Source organism: Cavia porcellus, unplaced genomic scaffold (assembly GCF_034190915.1).
Source record: "Cavia porcellus strain 051 isolate PalLab524CR breed Dunkin Hartley unplaced genomic scaffold, mCavPor4.1 scaffold_5, whole genome shotgun sequence".
Classification (NCBI taxonomy): Eukaryota; Metazoa; Chordata; class Mammalia; order Rodentia; family Caviidae; genus Cavia; species Cavia porcellus.
Window position 1 is genome coordinate 27,637,438 of NW_026947488.1, and position 13,099 is coordinate 27,650,536.

The 13,099-nt window shown below is 38.7% G+C and overlaps 1 protein-coding gene across 6 annotated transcripts in view; it reads right to left on the minus strand.

Moving 5' to 3' along the window:
* Cbfa2t2 (CBFA2/RUNX1 partner transcriptional co-repressor 2) overlaps nt 1-13,099 on the minus strand; it is a 144,468-nt gene that overhangs the window by 10,920 nt on the left and 120,449 nt on the right. For all 6 annotated transcript variants that reach the window (XM_005002722.4, XM_003467727.5, XM_063248509.1 and 3 more), the window contains one exon: nt 2,819-2,887. In XM_005002722.4, coding sequence (XP_005002779.1) covers nt 2,819-2,887 — 69 coding nt within the window. The remainder of the gene's footprint in view (nt 1-2,818; nt 2,888-13,099) is intronic.

Consider the following 13,099-nt stretch of genomic DNA (forward strand, 5'->3'; position numbering starts at 1 on the left):
AGAGACGACAGGTGGAAATGAAGTTTTTTGAAAAAGCCCTGCAGAGCTTATTTGGTCCTATTAGCTAAAGGAAATGTGAGTCCTCTAAAGCTGTGGTGGTGAACCTATGACACATGTGGCACAGTGCACTGTCTGTATCCCTGAAAGCTCTAAAAGGTTCACCATCTCTGCCCTAAAGGATTCTATTGAAGAATAAAAAGATTAACTGTGAGGTTGGAGCAGTGATCCAGCTGAAAGGAATTCTGAATTTATGGAGAAGCAAGTGGCACCCAGTGGGGGAAGAGTCAGAAGGAAGATGGTAGCACCAAGGGTCTGGATGTGGAGGAGAACGGTGGTGCCAGGTGATGAATACAGAAAGCTGGTGTGCAAAGGCCAAGGATTTAGCTCAGCAACAGAGAGCATTAGTTATGTCAGTAACTGGCAAGTGAAAAGAAAGAAAAAGCAAGCAAGCAAGCAACCAAGCTGGTGTGAAAGCCAAGTGAGATGGCTGAGATATTCTCCAGGGCATCCTGGTGTAAATGACCAGAGGGCGGTTAGAGCACAGTAGAGAACCCTGGGCTAAAAATACAGGTTTTGGCAGATGGCCAGAAGCCCTGGACTTCCACTCTGGCCAGTCACTATCACTCTGCTTGGTTTCTGATCACTTCCTTCCCATTCCACCATACTGCTCAGTTCTACTGAGTGGCTACTTCCAATGACATGCTCTATGCTTTGAGCCTCAGTCTGATGAAAATGTGAACCACCACTCACAAGTTCACAAGATGACACAACCCAAAGACTCCAGGCTTCCTTTCCTCTGGGTATCCACGCAGGTCCACTTGGCCCACTCCAGTTACTCTCCTAGGTCTCTACTAGATGTTGGGTAGATGTGACAGTCACTTACTGAGCCCATAAACCATTCCTTCTGACACATTTTATCTTCACAGCTTAAGGATGAATCACTAAGAGTCAATTTGCGTACCTATCTTCATGGAGGCCTTCTAAGACAAAAGGTAGCACTATCCTGCAGTAAGGGTTTGGAGTTCTCTCACTCAGTACCAAAGTTGGGCTCTTAACCATAGTTATTTGAGGTTCTTCCCAAGTAGTTAAGCTAATTTGAAAGAGATCGTGTACATGGTAATCTTTCTGCCTTATGATTATCTTCATTTCTCACAAATCTAATCCATTTACTATGAATATAATCTACATTTGCTCATTGCATACTTCTGCAAATTGTTTCACATGGTAAAATAATATTTGTTGTGGTATCAAACTATAACATAACTACTCATTGATCAAGTTGCTTCTTCCCTACCCTGAAAATACAATAAATAATAATATACTTAAAAATATACTAAAAACAGTATTTTTTTGTGCTGGGGAGGATGGTGCTGCAAGATTTAACTCAGAGCCTGTCATATGCTAGGCAAGCATTCAACCACTGAGCTATACCCCAGCTTATATACAATTTGTGTTTAAAACCAGACAATTTGCTTTTGGAAGGAAGCATTCAAAAGCATGAAAATGAAGAATTGTTATGGATTTATTGATAATACTGATAATTTCTTTCTTTCTTTTTTTGGTACCGTAAATCAAACTCATGGCCTTGTGCTTGTCAGTGCTCAGCAGATGCTGTTCTGCTAAGCTACATTCCTGGCCCATTGCTTAATTTCTTATATAAACCTCTGATGAACTGATTAGTGTCACCAACGAAGTAATCTAAAATAGTATCAATAACTGCTGGGCATGGTAGTACATCCCTACAATCCCAGGACCTGGGAGACTGAGATAAGAGGATTGCTGTGGGTTCAAGGCCAGCCTGGGTGACAAGCTCAAGGCCAGACTGAACCACATAGCGAGAGATTCTGTCTCAGAAAAATAAAACAAAGATCAGGGATATAGCTCAGTAGTGTAGGGCCTACTGGCAAGGGTGAAGTCCTGAGTTTTGATTCCCAGTACAAACAAATAAATAAAATAAGATAAAACAGAAAACCACCCCCTCCAAAAAAAAAAAAAAAAAAAAAAAGGCTTTAGGGAGCTGAGGATGGTGGGTAAACTTTGCTGACACATGAGGAAAGCAAGCCTGGGCTATAATGTGAGTTCATCGCTAGTCTGAACTACACAGTAAGACCCTGTCTCAAAAACAAACATTAAATAAACAAAACACACACACACACACACACACACACAAATAAACAAAACAAAAAAGCTTTAGGGCTATTTTTCTGAGAACGTGTTCTCTTGCAAGAAGAAAAAGAAGGCCAGTATTTTGATAAGGGTAACATTAATGATCCTAGGCTAGTTTTACCCTTTATGTTATCAGAGTTGGTAGTCCTCGCCTACCTTTATACTGATAAAGGCCCTAAAAGAAGAGTCTTTTATTTTTTGGTACTGGGAATCAAACTCAGGACCTTGTGCATGTCAGGCAGGTGCTGTGCTGATGAGCTATGTCCTATTTTTTTTTTTTTTATGTTGAGGGGATAGGAAAAGCAGATGGCTAAAGAGTTGTGCTTCATGTAGAATGAAGCACATGTAGAGACCGTATGAGAAAAAATTGGGCAAAAATTAATTAACGTCTATCAAAAGAAAGGTTTGTTAATTTATGCCTCAGTATGACCTAGTGTATGTGTGGGAAGAAACTAGAGGAAGCAATTCCAAACTCCTAACCTGAAAAGGAACAAAGCAGGCCACCCAATGGGGAGAAATATGAATTAAGAGCTTCATGAGCAGGAGCTAATTGGACAACCAAAGTGCCAGTTACCAACCTCTTTTCTCCCAGTTTCATTCCTTATGTGTACAAGCTAGTGAACACACGCAACCTATTAGCAAGCACACATACCTGTTTTCTTCCAGAACTCCACAGGTACATATCCTGTTCCTGGTCTACTGCTGAATTCTCGCTGAGAATCTGCGGCAGAGAGATAAAGACCACAGGTTCAGAAAGCTGTCTTTGAGCAACAGTTTTGGCTACTGAGTCTCTTCATCATGGCTCCCCCTACACTGCAGGGTGTAATTTTAAAAATTTTTTTATTATTTTATTTATTTATTTTTGGTACTGGGCATCGAACTCGTGAGCTCGTGCTCCAGGTAAGCACTTATGCCACTGAGCTACAACCCCAACTGTAATTTCTTTGAAAAGAGGAAATAAAATAAAACAAAATTTCAAAACAAGATAATTAGAGGGTAACAATGTTAATACATTGTGTATTATCTTTAGATACTCAGAGCACAAGACATCTGCATTTAATTGTTTAAAAACATTAGCACAAATCTTTTCAATGAACAAAGAGAAATCAGTAGTATAACTATCACGCACACATATTTCTTTCAGCTTCTCAGACTAGGGAGACAATATGGCACTTACACATGAAGTCTGATTTATTTCACTTAAGAGGATGGTCTCTAGTTGCATCTATTTACCCATAAAAGCCTTGAGTTTATCCTTCTTTATGGCTTAGTATCCACTGTATAAAAAGACCACATCTTTTTTATTTATGCTTCTGCTGATGGGCATTTGAGAGTTGTATCCAAGATCTAGTTATTATAAATTGTGCTGCTATAAGCATGGGTGCACATATAATAATGCTGTTGCACAATGTTTTTTATTTCCCTGGGAAGATACCCAGAAGGGGAAGAAGTGGGTCAAATGGGACCTCCAATCCTAGTTTTTTGAGGAATCTGTACACTGATTTCTGGAGTGGATGCTGTAGGGTATATTGTCATTTTGTTGTTTTTCCTTGGTGCAAACTCACTTTGCAGAGTCTATTTTTCCCTTAACATTCAGGGTTTTTTTTTCCCTAACTTTAAAAAATGTGAAACTTTGCCATTATTAAAAAAACAGAATTAAAAATTTTTTTTTCTAGTGCTTCAGGAATAAATCCTGAGCCTCACATATGCTAGGCAAGTGATCTAGCACTGAGCAATCTTCTCCAGCCCATGAAACAAAATTTTATTAGGTTTTACACTCATCACTTACTTAATCAGATGTTTAGTACTAAAAATGTTTTAATAAGGTTAACATGAGATTTTAAAATAGTATACTTTACTTATTTATTTATAGTTTTCTGAGACAGAGTGTTGCTATGTAGTCCAGGCTAGTTTGAACTCATGGCAATCTTCTTGCCTCAGCCTCCTGAGCACTGGAATTACAGAAGTGTGCTACCATGCCCAGCCTTCTACTTTTACTTTTAAACCATGTTCACATGCATTGAACATTAGCAGTATTTCAAAGCACTGAGTTTAAAAGTGATCTTTTTACTTATCTATATGCCTTGACTTTTCCCTCTACAAATATGTGTTTTATGTGAATGTATCTGTTGTCAGGGACTGACCCCAGGGCCTTGCCTAGTGCATGTTAGGCAAGCTCTACCACTGACCCATACTCTCTCTCACCTATGTACGTGTTTCTAAGGTACTCCCTAAATAAAGCACACATATACTTATGATAAATAAATGTTTCTGTCTAGATGTCCATGTGTCTTTTAACCTTCCCCATCAATGCACGGGTCTCTGTCACTGCTCTGAAGACATGTCAGAGAATGTAACTTCTCTGTTTGCAACTGTGTATCTTTTGTATGATTCAAGAAAGTTTCTTTAAAAGTTTCTTAAAATACTTATAAATTAAACTAAGGGGAAAAAGCTACTAGTAAAGAAAATACTTAGACCTTGTAGTGCTAACACTAGTGGAACCATTATAGGTTGATGAGGACACTGTGGAGAGTGAATCTTATTTTTATTATAAAGTATAATATTATAAATTTAATTTTCATTTTTTTATTTTGTATTTTTTAGAGACAGGGTCTTACTCTGCAATTCAGAGTAGGCTTAAATTCACTATACAGCCCAGGTTAGCCTCCAACTTGCAGTGATCCTCCAGCTTTAGCTTCCTGAGTGCTAGAATTATAGGTGTATGTCGGCATACCCAGCAACATTTTAGTAAGAAATAATTTTATTCTAAGAAAGTGTGAAAGCTAACTAAGGTAATTTAATGTTGTCAGTGTCTGAGGTATATTTTCTTTGAGCTTTTAAAACTATTATATAAACTGGGGCTGGGGATTTAGCTCAGCGGCATAAGCGCCTGCCTTGCAAGCAGGCAGTCGTGGGTTCGATCCCTGGTACCAATAAAAACGAAAAAGACAAAAAAAAAATTATATAAACTAACACTTATAATTACCTTTGTTTTTTGAGACAGTGTCTGGCATATAGTCCAGGCTGGCCTTCAACTCGCTATATAGTTCAAGTTGGCCTTAAATTTGCAGCGATCTACCTGCCTCAGTCCCTGAGTGTTGGGACTATAGGTTTGCACCACCACACCTGGCTAAAATCTGCCATTTTAAAGTATAAAATTAGTGGGTAATTTAGAGGTCTCATGGCCTAGAAGATGGGGACATTTTCATTCTGTATTCAAAAGTTAGAGAAATAGTTTTTATACTCTAACCTCAAGAGACAGAAGTTGGGACTATGAATTTGTTTCACTAAGAAAGTTAAACCCTAGCTGTTCACTGAAATTGAAAACCAAATACCGTAAGTTTTAAATGGGTCAGAAAAGGGGGCATTTTTGGTTTTGTGGTTACACAAGAGAATGTTTACTTTTTAGAATAAATAAGGCAAAGTATTTGAGGGTAAGTGTCACAACATTTGGGGAGACAGCCCTACCTTGTCACCTATCTAGAAAGATATAAAGGGAAAGTGGCAAAATATTAAAATCTGTACAATTCAGGTATAGTAATGCAAGACTGTAATCTTAATTCTTGTGAGGCTGTGGCAAGAGGACTGTTGAGAGTTCAAGGCTACCCTGGGCTACACAATGAGTTCAAGACCAACCTGAATTACATAGTAAGACCTTAGAAAACACAAAACAGCCTAGTAAGCATGAGGTTCCAAGCTTGATTCTTGGTTCAAGGAAAACCACGAAAACTGAAACCCTGGTCAAACAGACATTTGTGTGGCCACTGTGAAACTTTCAATATTTTCTTTTTTTTAAATCGGCACCAGGGATTGAACTCATCACTGCGTGCTTGCAAGGCAAGTGCTTATGCCGCTGAGCTAAATCCCCAGCCCTCAATATTTTCTTTTTTAAAATTTTTTAATTTTTTCACCGCTTTATGAGAAAGGAAATATTTTCTTATTTGAAAATAAAAATAAAAAATTGGAAAAAAAATATATGTATTTTTTGGTACTGGGAATTTAACTTCCAGGCAACTGCTTGCCAGGAAGCACAGCACAGTTATATCCCCATTCCCAAGTTGGTAAATATTATCTTTAAGTAGGAGCACAGAAAATTCTCTAAAACATTACCTTGTTAATAACACACTATAGTTAGCCAGGTATGGTAGTACAGCTATAATCCTAGAACTTTAGGAGGATGAGGCAGGAAAACCCAAAGTCAAACTCGACCTGGGGAATTTATTGATTTAGGCAGATCATGTCTCATAAAAACAAAAACAAGTTTAAAGAGAGTTAGAGATGTTCAGTGCAAAAGCCCTGGGTTTAATCCCTGCTATGGGGGCGGGGTAGTGATATTGTTCTTTTTTTTTTTTCTTCTTGTGTTTTAGGGAAACATTCTACCAGTAAGCTACATCTGTGGACCTTTTAAAACATTTTTTTATTTTAGACAGGATTCGGCTTAGTTGCCCAGGCTGGTTTTAAACTTGAGGTTCTCTTGCCTTAGACTGTCAAATAGCTGGGATTATAGTTATGCATCCCTACATCTGTGTATGAAAATTTATCTTAAAGCATTACTAGAGGGGGTGGGGATATAGCTCAGTGGCTTAAGCGCCTGCCTGGCAAGCATGAGGTCATGAGTTCGATCCCTGGTACCAAAAAAAAGCATTATTAGAGACTGAGCTCAGGACTTTTATGCTGAACTACTTTCCAGGTCCTTTTTTTTTTTTTTTTTTTGAGAACAAGACTATAATCCCTACACTTGGGAGGACTGAGGCAGAATTGCCAAGAGTTCAAGGCCAACCTAAACTATATAACAAGATTCTGTCTCAAAAGTAAGTAAAATAAAAATTTTATGTTTTGTTTTGGTTTTGTCTTTTTGAGACAGGGTCTTGCTATGCAGTTCAGGCTGGTGTTGAGCTCATTTTGTAGCCCAGGCTGATCTCAAATTTGCAATAATTCTCCTGCCTCAGCCTCTTGAGTGCTGGGATTATAAGCGTGAGCCGCCATGCCCAGCTTAAAATAAAAATTTTAATATTGAGACAGGATCTCACTTAGTTTCTAAATTACCCAGGCTGAGCTTGAACTTGTGATCCTCTTGCCTCTCCCAAAGTACAGGAATTATAGATGTGGATCATCGTGCCTGGCTATGGAGTCTCTGATGACGTGAGAACATACCCCTTTAAGTAAAGAACGATGTTATTCTCAGCTACTTTTTAAAATTCCTGTGTGGGAGGGTGACTACACGGAGAATTAAACAGTACTGTACATAAAGTAATGAGTCTCAACTTTTAGACTCAGGCCCCACTTCAGATCAATTAAACCAGAATTTGTAGAGGGGGGCCAGGGTATGGGGGGTCTTTTCAAGATTCCCAAATGGGTTCTAATGGGCATGTGGAGGGAAGCAATGATCAAAGTAAGTAACTTAGAACTCAGCACCATTGGTTAAAGTCTTTAAACCATACCAAGAGTATGACCTGTAGATCACAAGCACATTTCTTCTATTATAACTATGGCAAAGTATTTATTTCCAAAAAATGTAATTTTTAAAAGTAGAAATTAAAAAGCAGTAAAAAGTACTTAACACTATACATTTTATCAAACTTCTACTAAAATTTCGATTATACAGCCAGATGTGGTGGTGCATGTCTATAATACCAACACTCAGGAGGCTGAGGCAGGAAGGTCACTGTGAATTTGAAGCTAACCTGGGCTTCAGAGTGAGTTTAAGACCAGCTTGAATTACATAGCAAGACGCTGTTTCAAAAGAAGTAAAACAAGTTTAATTATAGGAATAGTGACAGTGTTTCAGGTCAGTGATGATGCTGTCATGTTTTAACAGAATGAACTTTCCACAAACAGCAGTTTGCCATCAAGTTTTATCTCTTTTTTTTTTAGTTACTGGAGATTTATATCAGGAGCTTCACACTGAGCTACATCCTCAGCCCTTCTTATAATTGATTTTCAGCTGGGGATTTAGCTGAGTGGCATAAGCAGCTGCCTGGTGTGAAGTAGTGAGTTTGATCTCAGGTACAAAAAAATTTTTTATTTTCAGGCAGGGTCTTGCTAAGGCTCTAATCTGCCCAGGGTTTGAATTTACAATCCTCTTGCCTCAGCCTGCTCAATGTTGGGATTATAAACACGTGAGGCACTATATAATCTTCCCTCAGGTTTAATCTGTGTCAGGCTGGCCTCTTGCTTCAGTTTCATTGGTTTCTTAAGATAATACACTTAGCAAAACAAACTTTGATGTGGTGGCACACACCTGTAATCCCAGCACTAAGGAGGTTGATGTGGGCCAGGCCTGGGGTAGACAACTGAGTTCAAGGCGTGCCTGTACTACATAGCAAGATCCTGTCTCAGACAAATGAAGAAAACAAAAGACATTATCTATCTGAATTCACTTGCCAGGGTACCTGGGCCCTTTATAATTCCTTCTCTTCACTCCTCCAATAAACACCTGTCTCATCAATAGTCAACACACAGTTCTCTATGTAGACAGTGATCCCTAAAGAATTATCGAATTCATAGTCTGGGGAATATTTTTTGAAGAGGGGGAAGGGTAGAGGTCAAAACCTAAGAGAATGTGCCACTGAACTATACCCCAGTCCTTTTTGGGAGTCTGGCTATTGCCCATGCTGGCCTCAAACTTGCAATAACCCTGCCTCAGCCTCCTGAGTAACTGAGATTATGGATATCTGCCATAGCACCTCACTCTATGAATCCTTTCATCTTTCCAACAAGTTTTTTTTTTTTTTTTTGTCTTTTTTATTTTTATCGGTACCAGGGCTCACGGCTGCCTGCTTGCAAGGCAGGTGCTTATGCCGCTGAGCTAAATCCCCAGCCCTCCCAACAAGTTTTTTTCTTGACGTCAGCAACAGACTTATGTGTTCTTGCTCTCTACCTTTCTTTCTTGGGCAGTGGAGAGGACTGAATCTAGAGCCTTTACACTGAGCTCTACCCACCAATTTTTAAAATATTCTGAGATGGAAACTTTATAAATTGTCAGTTTAAGCTCCTGGTCCTCTGGCTTCAGCATCCCAGAGTGCTGAGATTATAGGCTATGTGCTGTTTATGTAATTATTTTAACTCAATCTCAAATTGTCCTCTTGTGTAAGTATTTAGTTTCATTTTAAGAAAATCTCCAGCAAGCATGTGGGCCATTCTCCTGTGAATGGTGCTTTCTGGGGTTGCTCTATCTACCTCTGCTGCTTAAGGCCCTCCCTCACCATACTAGGCATTCCCTCCCTCTCTCCTGTGCTGGATACCATGTCTCCTACTTCCAAGCTCATTCCCATATATTAAGGTACATTTTCTAGCAGTGACTGTGAGAAAGGGTAAATGGGAGATACATTTTCCCAAAAATTGAAGGTTAAGGGGCTATTCCAGTCTTGTCTCAGGCTCACAAGTTCTGGAATTACAGCATGTGCCACCATGCGAGACTTTTTAAAGTATAGAATTTAGAGTTACAGTAACTTTCCTTCTATCTATCTATCCATCTACCTATTTTTGAAACTGTTTTATTTACTTGGTAGACTAGTTCTTTCAGGTTTTTGTTTTTATTTATTATCTTTGTGTTTTGCGTCAGGGGCTGACTATGCAAGTCTTATCTAAAACTTACTATGTAGCCCAGGCTCAAACTTGAAGTGATCTTTCTGCATCAGCTTCCCGAGTGCTGGGATCACTGGTACATACCAGCATGGCCTGCAGTGTTCTTCTTATGGGAAGTGATTAAACACAGGACTATGCATATGCAAGGCAAGTGTTGCTCTAATGCCAGCTACATCCCCAGTTCTTTTTTGAGACAGGGTCTAAATTGTCTAGGCTGAGCTTAAACTTGTGATCTTCCTGCCTCAGCCCCCAAGTAGCCGAGACTGAACATGGCCATGAAACCAGTCTTTTTATACTACAATGAAAGTGGATCTTCTAATTTTCCTTCTCTCTCCAAGGATTTTAACAATATGTTTTTTTAAGTTTCCTTTTCCCTCAAGGACAACTGTTACTACCACATTTGTTTCTGTAGTTTCCACTTTTAACGTCTGAGGCTTATATCCTTGGAGTCTGCTCACCTTTAACTGCTCACCATGCCACTAAAAAGCCGCATAAAGTTCTATGTAGAGATGGGATCAATATACTTGACTGGTATTATTGGCAGTTTCCCCAAACCTGTTTAATTACTGGACCCACTAAACATAAATATAATCAGATTCTTGGGTCCCTAAATCCTAACTTCCCAGGGAAGGTCCTAAAACATTTCTTTGTAGTAAAAACTGATACCCACTATGAAGAAAAACTAACAGCTGAGTCCACTTCTGTCCTTTTTAAAAAATTTTAATTTTCAAACTAGGTTAACAACTTCAAAATACAAATGCAAAATAGATGAGGTAGAACAAAAGGAATAAAGGTAGGTAAGAGAAAAGAAAACTTGAAAGAAAAACTGTAGTTTCAGAACACAAAAATTACTCTGATCTTTTGTCTTCTAGGAAACTCACTAAAAAAAAAAAAAAAAAAAAAAAAAAAAAATTCCTAAAGGTTCTAAAGATATGTTAGGCTTGTAAATTGAGCTCTGGGGCTGTACTTTTCCCCAGAAAATTGAGCTGCTTCTCACAGATCTCCACCTTCAAGGAAGCAGCAATATTCCTAGGCAACAAATCTCAACTTCAAATACATGCAAACAGATTGCATTCTAACACAATCTGCTGGAAGGGTGGCCTGATAGGTAGCAGGAATATACATCCTTGATGTTTTGAAGATGACCCTAAGACCCCCGAAATACACTCTATCCAACTCCGAAATATAAGGGGACGTTTTTTGTTGAGGGACTACTCTTGAGTGTGTATTTATTAATTTTGTTTTTTGAGACAAGGTTTTACTATGTAGTTTATGTTGGCCTCAAGTAACAGGAATCCTCCAGTCTCAGCCTCCTGAGTACTGAGATTACATGCATGTGTCACCATACCCTGATTTTTCATGTGTGTACTTTTAAGTTTCTAATAAACCCTTCCCATGTCTCTTAATAACTAGTCCTAAAACCTATTTTTCACTGTTGAAGCCAGTGAACCTATAATTTAACGTTGTGGGTAACATGGGAACCCCTTGGAGGGTCAGGTGTCAGTGAACACCCATAAATATCAGATCAAGACAAAAAACAGAAGGCTGGAGATGCAGCTATGGCAGTGCGAATGCAGAGTGCTTGGGTAGCATGTGTAAGGCCCCGCTTTCAATCCCCAATACCATGAAATCAATAAAATAAAAAAGCTGCCAGCAATCCCAGATCTCCAACATGTTAAGTAGTGGTAGGAGCCACACCAATGTGTAAATGATGCTTAGAAACAAAGCAAAACAAAACCATGCTAGCTACACGGGTACTACTGTTCCAAGATAGGCTAATAAAGAGTGAGAGCTCACTAACTGCCAACTTCCCATAACTCAGAGGAAATCAATCTCTTGGCTTCTGTGAGAAGTATCTTTTTTTTCTTTATAGTTTTTGTACTTAGATGAATCTCAAATTTTCAGATGCCTGTAACCAAAAAAAAAAAAAAAATCACCAAATTCCTTATTTAAGTCATTTGGTGAATCTGTTCATTTGTTATGCCCAAGAATATCACCCAATGAAGGAGAATGCTGTTCAAAATGCTGCTATTGTTCCAAGAGAGTAAGAATGCCAGAATGCAAAAGAACTATGTCTTCCAGCACACTGCGCAGTCTGTCTGATCACTTCCTTGATGAAACTCAGTCCAATACATCCTGATGCAAGCTTCTCATCATAGACCACTAATAGCTTTTCAAGTGTTAGCCCACATTCTAGGGAGCATGTTTGCTCAGGATATGAATTATGCTTGTTTTTTACACTAAAATAATGTGTATCAGAGGAAAAAAATATTATGTATAGATAATATTAAAAGGTATTATTTAAATCAGACAGGCAAACAATACCCTCAAAAATGTGATAAAAGAAAACACTGACCTGGGACAGTAATCCCACTACTCTGGGAGGCTGAGGCAGGAGGATCACTAAGTAAGTCTAGCATGGGCAATTTAATACCCAAAATTAAGTCTCAAAATTAAAAAATAAAGAGCTGGGAATATAACTTAATATGAAGATCTTGGATTCATTCTCCAGCACAAAAACAAACCACAACAAATAAGGAAATGCTAAATCTATGAAACTATAAAGCTACAGTGACAATACAATTCATCACCAAAGTATCCTCATTTTTGAAAGTGGTGATAACAATAATTATGACAAGATACAAACTAGGACTATTCCAGGAAAATGTAAAATTATGGTTATCTCAGGCCCCTAAAGATGAGAGGGATGAGTAGTGGTAATGTACAGCATAGCTTATACAACCAGCAAGATCTAAAATCATGGGTAGAGAACAGCTCGCTTGCAATGACAGCTAGCCCTGCCCTCCACCATTCAAGCAGCACATATACACACTCACTGATGAGAATAAGTGGCTTCCATGGAGAACTTCAGTAATGTTTCCAAATTGTTACAGGAAAAACTTGTAAGTGATCAGATGGTGAGGGAGACCTGTCTCTGAAGTTTTTAATCAAAAGAATCATACCACAGCTGTAACTATTGACATTATGCTGTGCTAGATACCCACAGAATGGTGCTACTCTGTAGTTGGCTCAAAAGCCACAACTGTGGGAGGAGTGGCCTCATCTACTTGGCATTGGATATGATATTAATTCTGGCTTTGCTTCTTTTTTTTTTTTTTTGGTAGTCTTTTTGAGACTAACAGCTGTCTTCTCTGGAACATGCTAGGTCTATCATAAGAAATTCATTTCCTTGGTAAACATTTGGAACTTTTAAAAGAGTGGGTGGGTAAAGACAGTGATCACAAATGGCCTATCGTTCGGCTGTACATTTGAATGGGGCACCTTTTCATTACTGGGTGAAAGTGCTGGAACTGCTGGGGTGAGGAATAAATCCAGTGTCCTGGAT